The 17,451-nt window shown below is 35.8% G+C and overlaps 1 protein-coding gene across 4 annotated transcripts in view; it reads right to left on the reverse strand.

The window, feature by feature from the left end:
- Positions 1-17,451, reverse strand: part of LRRC49 (leucine rich repeat containing 49) — a 152,044-nt gene that overhangs the window by 36,531 nt on the left and 98,062 nt on the right. For all 4 annotated transcript variants that reach the window (XM_055320135.1, XM_055320136.1, XM_055320134.1 and 1 more), the window contains 2 exons: positions 9,625-9,708; positions 4,700-4,863 (listed from right to left, as the gene is read on the reverse strand). In XM_055320135.1, the coding sequence (XP_055176110.1) occupies positions 4,700-4,863; positions 9,625-9,708 (248 nt within the window). The remainder of the gene's footprint in view (positions 1-4,699; positions 4,864-9,624; positions 9,709-17,451) is intronic.

Below are 17,451 nucleotides of genomic sequence, written 5' to 3' on the forward strand. Positions count from 1 at the left end.
TGGTGCATACCCATACAAGGTATAATCAGCTCTTTTAGAAATAGCTCTGTCTTTCTGATGTAAGAGATTTTACATGAATCAAACAAGCACAACTAAATTGCAGAAATTATTTATAACCACTAGAAGTTATAAGTAATTTTGCATTAAAATTTGCCAATAATTCATTATCTTTACAGTTTACTTTTCTAACTTCAAATATCATCTATGTCTCCTTGACTTCATAGTTTTTAAGTAATTAAGAGGGTCAGACCAAGATAATGTAATGATGTCTCCATAGCACTTTGAACTTACATTACTAAAAAATAAATCTTCTGCCAGAAACTGGGGATCCCTTTCCAGTGATTCATTACTACTCTCCACTGAACCCATACATCACTTTTCCCATCTCTCCCAAACTCCTCTTTTGTGCTTCTTGCTTAAAAGGCCTCTGACTTTGTGGAACTTCTAATAAAAATTCTGAAACTCTTGGCAGTAACTATAAGGCATAACAATTTTCACTAACAGATACTTCCTCTTTGTCTTGGAACTGAATGCTTACTTTTGAGACCATAAAAGAGAAGACTCTGTAAGTTTAAATTATTTTAGAGGGTCACAGAATTTTTGGTCATAGCTGCCTAAAAAGTTCAAAGTGTTGGGAAAGTCATATTAATAGTCTGCAATTCCTATCTATTAGAGATCTTTTGCCAGGTAAAAGAGCCGATTAATAAACAAAGACATTCTGCCAGCCTAGTAAAACGTGAACAGTGAACAGCCCTGCATCAAGAGCACAGGATGCATGACTTAGACTGGAAGGAGATAAGGCTGATCACTCTTGAATACACTGGCCTCTGGTGCCACACCTAGCTCTACTATCAGTAATTTCAGTATCTACAATAATAGCTTCAGTTGATATCTCTCTCTGATGACCCTCACTTCTACTCTTCTCTAACAACCCATTCCCATGGCCACAACAATGGCCTCCAAGTTGCTCTCAGATATGTTGCACCTTCAAAATCTTCCACTTCAAAAACTTACTTAACTCTGACCATAAATTCTGACTATTTCAACTCACTACTCACCCTCTTACTTCATAAGCTTCTCATCTTCAACTTCATTTAGATTTCCAACTTCAGAAATACTAAATTTTCTCCTAATCCGTTGGCAACCTTTTATTTTTTAATACTTTAAAAATCTATCCCAGACCATATTACCAATCATTTTTTATCAGTATACTTGAATTTTTTATTCTTTATCTTTGATCCTTTACCTCCTTACTCTTTATCAAACATATAGCTTCTCTACTCTTACACCTACCTACTCTGTGCTCCTGGAAGACTCATTCAACAATTCTGACTATAGTTGCTACATTTTCATGGTCTCTAACCTCATTTAATTCCTCAGAATTTTCCTTCAATCTTTCAATGCTTTCCTAATGAGCTCCCTCTGGATACCAAACAAACCTGAAAAAATGGAGGTATACCATGATTTCTAAAGTGATGGCTTATTATCTTAAGAATGTCAATATTTCTGAAATATATAACTTAAATGCCACTTGAAAACAATTCTTAACATTTCCATTTAGATTAAATAACTTTTCATTGAAGTGTAATTAACATACAATTTTATGTCAGTAGATTAAGTCATTTTAAAGTTCATATGGCTCTTTAAAAAAAGGGGGTGGGATCCCTGGGTGGCTCAGCAGTTTAGCGCCTGCCTTTGACCCAGGGCGTGATCCTGGAGTCTCAGGATCGAGTCCCGCATCAGGCTCTCTACATAGAGTCTGCTTCTCCCTCTGCCTGTGTCTCTGCCCCGCCCCCCCGCCGTCTCTTATGAATAAATAAAAATAAACTCTTAAAAAAAAAAGTTCATATGGAAGAACAAGTGTGTGAGAATTACAACTTTGAATAGTGAAAGCAGATTTCCCCTACAAAGATATTAAAACTTACTATGAAACTACTATAATGAAGTAGCTTTGGTATTGGCATTAAAACAGATAAACAGATTAGTGAAATGGAATGGAAAGTCCAGAAATAGGGGCACCTGGGTAGCACAATCAACTGAGCATCTGGCTCTTACTTCAGCCCAGGTCATGATCTCAGGGTCTGAGATCGAGCCCCATGTCTGGCTCTGCACTTAGTGTGGAGTCTGCTTGAGATTCTCCCCCCCTCTCTCTGTCCCTCCAGATTGTGCTCTCTCTCTCTCTCTCTCTCTCAAATAAATCTTTAAAAAAAAAAAGAAAGTCCAGAAATATATACAAATATTTACAGGAACTTAACATAATATGAACATGGCATCCCCATTAAAAAAGAGAATACCGTAATAATAAATGCCATTATCAAATTGACCAAATGAAATAAAATCAAGTTAGATTCTTACCTAACATTATACATAAAAATAAAGTTGGAGTAGAAAGAACTTTTAAAAGCTTATTAAAATTTTAGGATATAATGTATAAGATTATTTGGATAAACCTGGATCTAAGAAAACTTTTTTTAAATTTTTTTTAAAGATCTTATTTATTTATTCATGAGAGAGCGAGAGAGGCAGAGACACAGGCAGAGGGAGAAGCAGGCTCCATGCAGGGAGCCCGATACGGGACTTGATCCCGGGACTCCAGGATCACACCCTGGGCCAAAGGCAGGCGCTCAACCACTGAGTCCCTCAGGGATCCCCCAGATCTAAGAAAACTTAAGGAAGGTAGGAAAAAATGTTTTTTAGAAAACAGCAATCAGAAATAAACTGACTCATGTGGTATTTCATAAATCTAAAGTGTAGGACTATAAAGTTTTAATTTATAAAGTGTTATAGTTCTGACCAAGTAAAATGATATTAAAGAAAGCTCTAGGGTGATATAAGAATGATATATATTTATTATATAAATTATAAATTATCACTGAATTAAAATTTCTATTCTTGTTGCTTTATGTTGCTAGCTGAAAAAGCTGAGAAGTTCTACATATAGCTATGATACCCAGGGGAGCTGAAGAAAGTACAATATAAATTAATAGAAATATAAATTAATCCTATAATTTTTGAAGTATATTTGTCTAAATATATGTCACATCCTTCAACTCCAAGAAAACTTCCAAAATATTAGTGTGATGCCTCTTAAATTATTTTCTTCATGTCATTTTTTGCATATGAAAAGTTTAAAGAATACAACCTGAAAACTTGGAAGAAAAGCTACATTATATTTAGTATGAAGTGTTCTTCAGAATTTGGCTTAAGGTCTTTAAATAATGGTGTTTCATCAAGTGAAACAAAATTGAAATGCATTCTATCTTTGATTTTTAGGCTTTGTTTTAATTTATATAAATATATAAATGATTTTTTAAATTATAAATAAACTATAGAGATATATATGCTTTATATCTCTCTCATTTACTTGATTTGAATATGCTTTTTTTATAATTTTTTTTAAAGTTTTTATTTATTTATTCATGAGAGAGAGACACACACACACAGAGGCAGAGACACAGGCAGAGGGAAAAGCAGGCTCTATGCAGGGAGCCCGATGCAGGACTAGATCCCTGGTCTCCAGGATCAGGCCCTGGACTGAAGGCGGCACCAAACCGCTGAGCCACCGGGGTTGCCCTTAAATATGCCTTCTAAAGAGGAAAAGAAATATGTAAAATCTACATAGTGCACTCAGATTTGCTCATAAAACAGGAGATATATATTATGTGACACATATGTCACAGAAGAAAAGAGGTCATAAGCCCACTGGAATAACAGATATTATACAACACAGCTGGAGTAATTATTCAGGTTTTATGCCAAAATTGCTTAATTACTACCAGTTAGGAGTAAGGTTTTGTGCTGGCTGCTGGGGACACAAAAGAGGTCAAGATAATCAGGAATCAGAATCAGGATTCTTTTCCTCTTCAAGCTTACACTCTAGTAGGGAAGATAGATATGAAACAACTAATCACCCACTAGTTAATTATGGTTATGGTAAGAGCTGAGAAGGAGAAGTACACAGTACTGAGAGATGAGGGGTATCTGAATGAGTCTAGTCTCCAGTATGCAGTTGGGGAAGGCTTTCCAGGAGATGTGAGGTTTAATTTTAAAATCTTCAGCTGGGATCCCTGGGTGGCGCAGCGGTTTAGCACCTGCCTTTGGCCCAGGGCGCGATCCTGGAGACCCGGGATCGAATCCCACATCGGGCTCCCGGTGCATGGAGCCTGCTTCTCCCTCTGCCTATGTCTCTGCCTCTCTCTCTCTCTCTCTCTCTGTGTGACTATCATAAATAAATAAAAATTTTTAAAAAAATCTAAAATCTTCAGCTGGCGTTAACTAGGGCGGGGTAGGGAAGTAAGGCAAGAAGTAGTGTCAGGGGACAATACAACTGTTGTAGGAGAAAGGCTCTGAGGTAGGGAGTAACAACTGCAAGCCACTGATGCAGCATCACAACAGTGGCTGATGGTATGGGATGAAGTAAGTGAAACAGGTAGAGGGTCTCCTAGGCTACATTACACTAAGTAATCTAGATTGTTTTTTTTTCTTATGAAAAATAGGAAACCACTGAAGGGTGTTTTAATTAGGGGTCAGTTTATATTTTCAGTATTTCCATCTTCCCTTTTAAATTTAAACTTCTAATTTGAGTAGGTTTTCTTAAGAAAACCATTTTTAAATAATTGTATGTTAAGTGGTTTCCCATTTTTGCTCCAAATTCAGTTCTCCAAAGACATTAGTACCCGGAAAGAATACCATTGCATACCCTGTTTCCTCTGGAAATGCAGAGACGGTGCTTCCATGGAGCTGAGAGGGGTCCTGAGGAGAGTCAGAAACTTTTCTATCTTGATTTGGAGCAATATTGGGTATTCGATGTTGTTGCAAGTCCCACTTTCGAGCTACGTTGTTAATTGTTAACCTTTTCTTCTCCTATGAAAAAGTTTATTGTGACAAGAATTACATAAAGCAATATTTTGTAGCAGGAGAATATCCCCAAAGCATGTTGTTTATACTACTTATCATACTTTTAAAAGGAGCCCATTCCTTAAAAGTAGCTACAAATAGGTACCCTAAAAGTACAAGTGGCCTTTATTTACCCTATGCACTTAATCATCTCAATAAATGGTCTATCATCCTGAAAGAGAACAAAATTACACACAAACAATAATTACTCCCATTAAAGATATGAAAATTTACTATCTGAAAGTTCAATTTGACAGAAATTTATATGCTTTTGTGTTTAAACTAGCAGGAAGAAAACTAATAATTTTTTAATTTTCCTACCCAGTTATTCATACTAATATGATGGAATAATCTCCATTGAGAGGTGGGGAGAAGAAGATGTTCCAAGCTTCACAGGATGACTTACAATGTCTGAAAATTAATAATTACATAAAGACTACTAAAAGAAACTGTACTAAGTTGAAATATTTCTAGGCAACTAGTACATCCTAGATGAATAGGAAAGAAGTTAATTCATTATATGCAGTGGATGCCTTACAATGGTTTTCAAACTTTAGGGTGCCCAAAATAATAAAACACCAATTGCTGGTTCTCATCTCATTCTGATTTAATGTGTTTGAGGTGGGCTTGAGAATTTGCATTTCTAAAAGCTCCCAGCTGCTGTTAAGGTTACTGCTGCATGGACCTCACTGTGAGAACCACTGACTTAGGGTATTGGGGCTCCATTCTCTCACAGAAATCTGTTGAGAAAAGCAGCTAGACTACTGAAAGAAAATGTGCCGGACTGAAATGTTTCTACTCAGCTTATATAAATTGATAAGGAAAATAATATTCGAGTAAAGTGTCCATTATCAAAAGTTATCTTCTTTAAATGGCATGTCAATGTGGTCAGAGTGCTGAAAATAGACACTTTCTCTTTCCTCTTTACTGAGAGCACTCATCCAATGACCCATCAGCTGGGTGATATTGACCTCTCCTACTGCTGCTTTCAGAGTCAGGAAGGGCTGCTAGGAAAATTCTTTGCCCATTTCCTCAGTGCATATATGCAGAATAATAAACTTTTAGTTCCACCTCTTTGCCTATATTGGGATATCTAAAATTTTAGCATTGAAAAATGGTATTGAGTACCTTAATTAAAAGTAAACTTTTTTAGGGACGCCTGGGTGGCTCAGCAGTTGAGCGTCTGCCTTCGGCTCATGGGATCCAGGATCGAGTCCCGTATGGGGCTCCCTGCGGGAGGCCTGCTTCTCCCTCTGCCTAGGTCTCTGCCTCTCTCTTTGTGTCTCTCATGAATAAATAAATAAATCTTTTAAAAAAATTAAACTTTTTAAAAGTTCTGTTCTTTTTCTATTGCTTGGTATTTCAAATTTGTCTGTATCGTTAAGTGGATTATATTTATATGTGTGTATATATATGTGTGTGTGTATATATACACATACATATACATATATATACACACATATATGTATACACACACACACACATATATGCTTCTGTGACTTTTGGATATTTTATGTATGTCCTCTTCATCTAAAGCAAATAAGAATCTGCTATTCTACTATAAAAACGTTTTTTTCCCCCAAATCTATACTAAAAAAATCTTACCTTAAGGAATTCTATTACAGTTATTCATAGATAACTGGTACAACCCAATTCTTAACCTAAGTATTATCATTTTTACCCACCACCAGGCCAGTTTTAAAGAGGTAAGGGCAGTGAGCTAACAGCAGATGGTTCTCATGCTGGCTCCATGCATTTGGTTTCCTAGCTGACTGGGAGTTGGCAGAAAGAAATATTCTTAATGAGGCAGATATAGCTGTGTTTAGAAAAAAGATACACAATATCTTTATACACTGAGTATGTTAGCACATTTATAAGATAATCTGAAAATACAAACACTTTCCTATACCTACCCCATAGTTAAGTTTCCTTTATTTGGGTTACTGAAATTAGATCAACACCAGGTTGACTAAGAGAATGGTTATTTTTTATCAGGGCCAGGAAGAGGGAAAAGACATTTTAAAATAGGAGTGCAGCCTGGGGTCAGGTGGGAGTCACTGGCTGGCCAGGGGCCACATAAGGACTCTAGGTAACTGTGGTACAAGAAAAAAAAGAAGCAAGAAGGTTAGAGATTCTACAAGGCAGAAGAGGGGTATCCAAAGAACATCTTCTGCTCAAAGATCATGGATGCATTCAGCGTATCAGTTATAGTCATGTTTCTAAAGCTAGGTAAAATACAACGCCAAGCCTGTGTTAAGGTGACAATTATTTTAGAAGATTCCAAATTTCAGCTTTTGCCACTTGAGTCTACTCTTCATAGTCCAAGCAATACCGCACCAGTATATTCTGTAACTATCACTTCCACTCATTTCCAAGGTTTCAAGGAAAACAGAAAGATAGAAAAGCAACAGAAGTAATGTGTCAATGCACTCTTCTGGTCCCTTCATAAGCACCCACCCACTTTTCTTAATGATCAATTCATTTAATGATGAAATCAATTCATGTTGTCACATGAAATAATAGCCAGTAAATGAGGATCTTCAGTATCATGATTTCAAATCTGGGCTAGGGCTAGAATCCAGGTCTCTTGATTTCCCATGCTTCTCCTCTAATTAAAAAATTTAGAAGTTAAATAACCTTCATAACTGAAGAGTTCTATTTAGTGGCTTCAAGAGAAGCATTCACTATTTTTTGAAGTTTTCATAAAAATTTTCCAAAGTATAAAAACCAAGTTGGCTAAATGTTTAATGGCACATTTCCGAAAATGTTGATAGTAAACAGCATCTGAATTGGGTATATAGAAAAAAAAATTCAGTGCAAAGGCAGAGTCCAGAGCAATTTGTTACCTATACCAGGCTCAACTTATACTGGTAGCTTTAAAGATAAATCATCTCTCTGTTTATTCTTCCTTTCCATATTCTAAAACTCATACAAATGTGCTCTTTAGGTCCCAGAGTTTTAGTCTATTTACTTATTTACATATTTTTATTCCTTTATTCACTTATGCAGCTAATGTACAGCAGCTGTACAATGGGAAACATAGTTGACCGTTGAATAACATGGGGATTGGGCCAGGGGTGCTGAAAATCTGTGTAAAACTTTGGACTCCTTAAAAACTTACCTACTGATAGCCTATGTCAACTGGAAGCCTTACTAATAATATAAATAGTTGATCAACACATATTTTTAATATGATATGCATTATATATCATATTCATATAATAAAATAAGCTAGAGAAAATAAAATATTAAGAAAATTATAAGGAAGAGAAAATACATTTACAGTAGTGTACTGTATATATTAAAAAAATCCATGTAATAAGTGGAACTGCGTAGTTCAAATTCATATTGTACAAGAGTCAACTCTACTCCTTTTTTCCAAATGAACCATTACAAAGCTTAGCAATAGTATTATCTGGCAATGATAAATCTTGCTCCTACCTATACATTTAAAAAATTTTGCCTTGTGCTCGCTTCGGCAGCACATATACTAAAAAATTTTGCCTATATTGGTTTATATTTCCTATAAACCAAAGTGCGTTTTTGGCCAACCTTTAGAAATATTCCAATATAGAAAAGACTAAAATTCTATCAGTTAAATCAATAAAAAGATAGAGATATCAAAAGGGGGCCTAGGCACATCTAATTAATGAGATGAGGGAAAACAGATAAAGTTGGGGAGGAGTCAGGAGGTTAGAAATTACAACAAATGAGAAAATTGTAGCATGATAGGTAAGAGTTCTAAATACTCTTTGAAGCAGTAGTCCTGAGCTGAGAGGGTTGTTTTTCTTTTTTTGTTCATTTAAGAGTAGTTTTCATAGAATAAAACACACAGATTCAAGCTTTGATCAATTTTGACAAATGCATACACCTGTGTAACCCATACCCCTATCAAGATACACATTTCCATTGCCTTAACAAGTCCCCTTGTTTCCTAAGTTTGTTTTGTACAACTTCATATCCCTACTAGTCACCTTTTGAATTCTAAATGGCATTTCCATTTTAAAGGAAAGCAGCTACATAAAATAAGAATGAGTGATAAAACCAGCACGATATCCTTAGCTTTAGAACATAGTATGAGCATACTACAAGCTATAAACTTTAAGCTGTCTTCATTTATTATAGTTCTGTGATGTCCATATAAAATATTTTAAAAGAAAATATTTTTCATTTTTTAAAGAAAATATTTAAGGAAAGTAATAACTGCTATGCTAAATCATTTAAAACTAGTTTAAAACAAATTTTAATTCCTAAATCCTCAAAATCCCTACCACCTCTATATAAGAGAAGCTTTTAAAAAATTTTAAAATTACAAAGCAATTATTTAAAAAGAAACCCATGTGTCAGAGCTAATTAAAATATCTCCATAAGGATAATGGTCTATTATGGTAGTTTCCAAAACGAAGGTACGTGGCACAAAGTGATACACTGGTGTGGGGGAAAAAAAACTGTAACTTGTGTTCTCTTTATTTTTTTATCCCTTCTTTTTAAAATCTGCAGCTTTCACATGTGTTTTATAGTGTACATTATATTGCATTTCACAAGTACAGGTTTATTTATAGGTAACTTATAAAAGTTATAAGGGTGTTTATTTATAAAAAATTCTACTGATAGGAATGCAAGCTTTATGAGGTCTGGAAAGTGCTTTCCTGGCTGACTAGCGAGTGTTGGAGCAGTGAGCGTGTGCACACGTGCGCACACCCACGCACACCCCGTTAGGGACGGTACCTTAAGCAAGGACTGTTTATGACTTTCCCGCTTCTTCTCTTCCTCCTTTTTGGCTACAATAGATGCCATACGCCTTTCTTCTTCCTAAAAGCAAAAAATGTTTCCAAGTGTTATTAAGCATTTAACCTCTTCTGTGCTATTTCTTTGGTTCTGCAAGTCTAGCTTTCTTTGGGAGAAACATACTACTTGCCTACAGAAAATATGCCCTCATAGAAAGCTAGTCTTGGGATGGCTGAGTGGCTCAATGGTTAAGCATCTGCCTTCCAGCTCAGGGTGTGATCTCTGGGTCCTGGGATCGAGTCCTGCATTGGGCTCCCTGCATGGAGCCTGCTTCTCCCTCTGACTATATCTCTGTCTCTTTCTCTGTGTCTCTCATGAATAAATAAATACAATCTTAAAAAAAAAAAGCTAGTCTTTTTCTCTTTAATGTGTTCTTCCTCCCCAATTCTAAGAAGATGTGTGTTCTTAAATCTACTCCCAACTCTTGATGTGAGCTGAACTTAGCTGATACAAGAAAGAAACCAGAATGAGAAGAGCAGGAAGAAAGGTCGGGGAGCAGGTTTATATAGGTTTTCCTTGTAGGCCATGCACTACAGTTCCACATACAAAGACTTAAAAACTTTCTACTATGATGATAAAAACAACAAGAATTACACTTCTCACAACTTTCATTTGACCCATGGATGTAAATCAGAGCTTTTTAAATACTAAAGTATGAAAGCCTTTTGTATGGAGAGTATGAAACTCTCCACTGATGTTCAACAATTATTCTCCATTAATATTATTACTACCTTTACTTTGTTTTTAAGTTGATTTGGCCAGTCTAATTTCTTAAATTCTAAAAACCATACAATAACATTATACTTTGGAAAAAATTAAAAACCAGCCATAATTCCAACATGCTAACTCATACTATCATTCCTGTATTACCTTATAGTATTCCCACGAAACACATTTTTTCAAGTTGCAATCTGTATACACAATGTGGATTGTGTCTTTTTCCCCTAAAGATTGTCAAATTTTAGTAAAGTATAAACACATAATTTTAAATTTTATTATCAAAAAATTTGTAGGTATTCAAAATGTCACAATTTGAGAAAACAATACCTTCCTAAAAGATGAGCTTGAAAATATCTTAATAAATGGGAAACTATAACAAGTAATTTAGCACATTTGACAGAGAACTATTACAGTAATGAAAAATTATGGAAACTGAAATGAAAAATCCAATGGAAGGGAGCTGAAGAGAGAATCAGGCAACTGGAAAACAGGTCAGAAGAAATTTTCCCATATGCCTTCATAGCACGCTATACTCTCCACTAAAGCACTTACCCTGTTTCTTTTTAACAATCTCTGCTACTCTCTCCCCTCTCTTACCCCAACTGCTCTTTGAAGGTATGGACTATGTCAGCTCCTGGCATAATGTACATAGTCAATAGATATATATTTGAAGAATTGATTATTAAATATAGATCTTCATATATCTGTTCAATAATTTCCTAAAACTGGAACCACTAAATCAAATGGAAGACATATTTCTAGTGCTTTTGACATGTTTACAAATTGCCCTCCATAAGTATAGTACTGATTTCTACCCCTACCAGAAGTCAGCATTTGATTTAAAACATGGTAGATGGTCATAAGAGCTGTTCACCAAATATTCCTATGTTTTCCCACATCCAGGCCCTCATTGTAAGATAGCAATTCTTGCCCCTTATCAGTTAGGTGCTGTCATGTGACTTTCTTTGACCAATGTCATGTGAACAAAAGTGACATGTGTTTACTTCTGGAGGAAGTCTATTCAGGAGGAAGTTTTCAAAGTATAGTTAGCTATTCTCTTTCTCTCTGCTATAGAATCTGCAAAGCTCCACATGGTGAGTACTTTGAAGGCCTCAGTTCTGGAATGAGGATAACACAGAGCAAAGTTCCCAGTATGAACATGAAATAAACTTTGTTGTTTTAGTCCACTGAGGTCAGAGAAGTTGTTACTACAGTATAATCCAGCCTATCCTAACCAGTATATATATCATGTTAGAATTAAGGAAGGTCAAAGAGGCCATGAAAATATATTCTAGGGGTTACCCATTATAAATGGCTTCTGAAAACAAAGAAAAGACCTAGACTAAAAAAGGACATAAAAAAATACACAAAGAAAAATTACCCCAGAGTTAAAAAAGAAAACCAGAAATGCATCTACTGAAAGACTCTAATTTTAGAAACAAGGTAATGAATACTCTGAGAAGGTTAGTAATTTATACACAGACACACAGCTAGTGATAAAGCCAGGATCAGGAAGAGGAGCCATGACTTATGAGAAATGGAATTGGTAGTATTTTTTATAATAAGGACATATTTAAATGTATTTTACTGATTTTAGAAAGATATAAAAGGTAAGGTTAAAATTCAATAGTAATCTGCTCTATGATTTCATTGTGTTAAAGGGAGTGGAAATTGAATGTGACTTGTGGTGAATTTAAAATCTTTTACGATACGGAAAATAGCTTTTCCTAGTGTTTGAAGGCTGAGTAGAGCTTCTGAGGAGAACTCAGTAAGACATTCGGAAGCTTGATTCCTAGTTTCACAACACAGTTGGACTAACAACTATATTAAATGCTTTCGTTCAGGAAGTATTGATTTGCTACCTATTAAGTATAGCCTATTTCAGAACAAACATTTTAAAAGAGCAAGATATACTGATGTTCAATTTTTTTTTTGATGTTCAATTGTTGACTCATCTATAAAATGTGAACGAGAAACAGACTGGTTATTCAGGGAGCCAATTTCAAACAGTCCTGGAAACTGTATGGATCACGTCCTACACATACTTAAGAGATGATTTCATCAGATTTTCAGAAAGAATTGAGCTTCTATTAAAAGCAGTAGGACTTTAAAAGGAAGACTAAACCTACGAAAACTGGATGCATGCCAAATCAACTCAAATATTGAGTGTTTTAAGGAATTTATATATCTGATGATTACATTTCAGCCTAAATAATTATAGAGTAACTCAACTGGGAAACAAAAATAAACCTTTAATTGTAAAGATAAGCTATAAATCTGTTGGTAAGAAGAAAAAAAATCTGTAAAATTCTGGCATTTTCATGATAATAGTTCAATTTCTGGAATAAAAGCCATAGCCTTTATACAGCAAAGGAAAAGGATCTATCTAGTACCAACAAATTATTTTTCCTTACTTCAGTCAGTTATGAAGATGAAATAGAGAAATGATTTCAAAGTAATTAAGAAGTACAGTGACTTAATAGGTGTTTGATAAGTTAGATTATACTCTGTTAGCAGACTACTTAGGCTCTAAAACAATGTGTATTTTATATGAGAAGACGTTCTGCTCCAAATAAATAATAGCAGTTCTAATATAGACAGCAGTAATTTATTATGTGGGATTAAAAAAAATAAACGGCAATGTGGGTTTTTAACCAGATACTTTAGGATAGTTATAAAAGACACTATTTTCCTTGAGTACAACAAATATTAAAACAGACTTTAAAATCAGAGTTTTTATCTAGAAGAGACAGTCCATATTTTTCATTCAAACAATTTTTTTAGCAGAGAAAACTGATCTTTCTAGGTCCTAGTTAATGTCAGAGTGAAAGTGGAAGTTGTATCACCTGACTCTCTTGGCTCAGGAATATTAGCTGTTAAATACTAGGGGAGGCAAAAAGCCCGAACAGGCTAGGCTATGCTGTCATAACAACTTCAAAACTTATATTGGCTTAGAACAAAAATTTACTTCTTGATCACGCAAAGAACCCTGAACTGTCCTCTTTGTAGTGCCTAAGTATTCCAGAGTGCCGTGATTCGACGGCATCTTCAACTCCACATATGCTCCCATGACAGCCACCGCACAGGAGGAAAGTGAAAATCACACAATGGCTTTTAAGCGTTTCTGTCTGAAAGTTACATATATCACTTCTGCTCACATTTCATTGGCCAAAGCAAACTGCACAACTACACTTAAGTTCAAAGAGGAAGGGAAATATAATCCTCCCACCTGCCAAAGAGAGGAGGAAAATCAGAACATGTCAGTGAGCGTTAGTAATGCTGCCACAACAAACTCGTGTCTCAGGCTGTTCCAATTTTTGGAGGGCAAACTGTAACAAGGCCATATTAAGCCAACTAAATGTGCATCTGAAGTGAAAACTGTGGATATTGTGAAATTGTGTCTTTTTCAGAATTCTGAGAATAGTGCCTATGTTAGCAAAGTACTGCCTTAGAAATTAAAAAGGAGAGAATTCTGCATATCCTAGAATTGTCTATATAGTTGTCCTTGTTCTAAGCCCCAAAAATGTGTCTATTCTATTTTTTTACCAACAGTTGTGAATAGATTTGAAGACCACTATAGTATCTTCCTTATGTCTTCTCCAATTTGTGCTGGGTTTTCTGGAAACACTCTAGTTTATTGTCACCCCTCTAAAACTAATAGTTCAGGTGTAATCTGAGAATCGAAGAAAAAAATGGGGGCTACTCTATTTTTCTGAATTCTCTATTTCTATAACCTCTAATGATCACATCTCACAATTAACTCAACTTGAACTTAATTTGCTAAGTCTCATCTCACATAAATCTGTGTTTCTGCTGAGAACTGTTTGTTGTCAGGGAGTAAAGTCCGGGATTTTCAATATATCTATTTTTATCTTGCTAAATTCTGCTTGTTTTTCTACACTAGAGGTCAGCAATATTTTTCTGTAAAGGTCCAGATAGTAAATATTTTAGGTTTTGTGACCCACAAAGATCCCTATCACATGTTGTTTTTCTTTTCTTTTTTATTTTTATTTTTATTTTTATTTTATTTATTTATGATAGTCACAGAGAGAGAGAGAGAGAGAGAGAGAGAGGCAGAGACACAGGCAGAGGGAGAAGCAGGCTCCATGCACCGGGAGCCTGACGTGGGATTCGATCCCGGGTCTCCAGGATCGCGCCCTGGGCCAAAGGCAGGCGCCAAACCGCTGCGCCACCCAGGGATCCCTTCTTTTCTTTTTTAATACGATGCTTTTAAAATATATAAACCATTCTTCTCTTGAGAGCTGCTCAAAACCAGTATGCAGAATGGATCTGGCCCCCAGGCTACAGTTTGCCAAACCTTGTTCTGAGATTATTGAGCTACTTTGGTATTCTGTTTTGATTAACCAGTATATCAGGATCTCCAAGTTCTCCAGTTTCTGTCAATCACATCCTATATCAGAATAACAGAAATATTCTCATTTAGTCATTAACAAAAATGCTTAATCAAAGGGGCTCAAGGAAAAAGCCTCAAGGCATGCCAGTAGAGAATTTTCTACAGGCTGGCATTAATTCATTGCTTCCTGCGCCGTGAAACATTATAATCACAAATTCACTTAACTATGTTGTCATACAACTTACTCAAAGCAGTATCACAAAAGACTTTGTCAAAAGCTTTGCTTAAATACCAAAACACTATCTCCAATGTTACTCTTGAGAGGGGCTATTTACAATGTCCAAACTAGAAAATTAATTTTTCTTGTTTGGCATGAATTGTTGTTAGTGAATTACTGCTGCCTCCTAGTGACCAATTCCCTTAGTACTCACAACTCTAATAATCCAATTTATATTTCTTTCCTACTAAACATTAAGTTTACTATCATAATTTATGAAATTTATATTCTTTCCTTCTATGATAAAAAGACCAATTAGTTCATCTTACCTTGCAGCTGCAGCTACTCTACTGTTCTACACTGTTTCTCCGATATAACTTTCAAAGGTCTAGCAATTTATTTGCTACGTTTATTCAGTGCTCTAGATCAAGCATAGCAAACTCCAGCCCGCAGGCCAAATACAGTCTGTCACCTGTTTTTGTAAAGGTTTATTGGCACAGAGGCATGCTCATTCATTTATGTACTGTCTATGCCTCCTGTCAGACTATAACGAGTTCAGTAGTTTTTAACAGACTGTATAGTTGTCAAAGCCTAAAATATTTACTATCAGACCCTTTATATATCTATAAAGGTTTGCCAGCCCCTGCTCTAGATCACACTTATCTATTCACCTAGCGTAGGCTTCATTTTCTTCTTAGTAATATTTATTTCTACTCTTTACTGACTAAAAGTCATTCTTCTTAACAGAGATAACAAAAGCAAAATCAGAACTGAGGCCATCAATTTATATTCTCTTTTGGCCTCATATTACCTTTTGCCATTCCTCTGGATCAGATTCCCCACCACCACCACCCAGAAGCTCTCACCCTAACTAATCTTCCTGCTTCTCATCCATCCTATCCTCCCCAATCCATCCCCTGGGCTGCTATCCAGAAAGACAAATATTTTTAAAAGATTTTATTTATTTATTCATGGAGACACAGGAAGAGAGAGGCAGAGACACAGGCAGAGGGAGAAGCAGGATCCATGCAGGGAGCCCGATGTGGGACTCGATCCTGGGTCCTCTGGATCACGCCCTGGGCTGAAGCTGGCGCTAAACTGCTGAGCCACCCGGGCTGCCCAGAAAGACAAATTTTTAACAGGCAAATGTAATTTAACTGCCTTCAACTCTCCAAGGGCTTTCTATTCTGTCTTAGACGAAAAGCTCAACTCTTCATTAGGACACAAAATGCCCTTCATGGCCTAGGCCTGACTGTCAGACACCTTCTGCTCCCACTCCTGTCCTCTGTGTACACTGAGTACATTTGCTATCCATTTGCTATATTCTCTTACATCTCTCTGCATTTTGCATGCCTCCATTCTCCCTGGGACACTCTCCACAGATATATCCTCCTCCTTTTTAACCACTCTTCAAGCCCAAGTCAAGTATTTTCTCCTTTGGAACTTTTCCTATTTCTCTGGTAGATGTAGGGGTGCTTTACCCTTCAGCGTTACCATGCTGTGTGCGTGTGCAGGCGCATGTGGGTGTGAGTGTGTGTGCATACATAAATACATCTATCAAGCTATCTTTTCTAGCTTGGCATTTTGAATTATAATTTGTCTGCACTAGACAGTGAGTAACTTGAGGGCATGGATTATGATTCTGATCTTGTCATCTCTAGTGTCTAATACAGATCCTAGTCCAGGAACTTTTCAGTTCAATGCACCTAAGAATGCTCAAGAATTTTTTCATGGTGCCTCTAAGTCAAAAGAAATGTGTTAATAGCTCTGTTTACTAAGTAGTTAGTAAACAACTTATCAAGTATTCATGTTCTAGCAACTTAGTAGCCATTTGAAAAAATAATAATACATGTAAACTGAAAGAAAATATATACCATTCTTAAAGAACCACAATTACTTACCAATGAAATCTGTGTATCTGTAGGGCATTACACAACTTCTCAAATGTATTTAGACTGGACACTGGGAACCTCATTTTCTGTTCCATACTGATTTTGGAATGGTATTATGGTGGTTTTATCAAAACGACCACTGAAAGCTCAGCTTTACAAAGAGATGATACCATGGAGGTAAATATAGTGTGATCTCATATTGAAATGGCAAAGGATCTTGAGCTAGTAGTCTTCTCAGTGTCTCACAGATCTCAAAATCACTGTGTTTCCTTTGAAAATTATAAATATTCTAGAGTTCCCGAGTTCACTGCATCCTCAGCACACAGCTCTAGTGCACAGAGGTTCATTAAATATTTGTATAATCCACATGGGCTGGAATGTTTACATGGTAAATTACATAAAAGTTAATGAAGATATCATTTTCAAAGAGAAAAAAAATGGTATAGAACTGGTGTCAGCAAACTTTTCTAGCCAGATGGTAAATATTTTAGACTTACAGGCCATATAATTTCTTTAGCAACTACTGAATTCTGTCATTGTAGCATCAAAGCATATATAGATAATATATTCATGGAAACAACTGT

This window comes from Nyctereutes procyonoides, unplaced genomic scaffold (assembly GCF_905146905.1).
Source record: "Nyctereutes procyonoides isolate TBG_1078 unplaced genomic scaffold, NYPRO_anot_genome, whole genome shotgun sequence".
Lineage (NCBI taxonomy): Eukaryota > Metazoa > Chordata > Mammalia > Carnivora > Canidae > Nyctereutes > Nyctereutes procyonoides.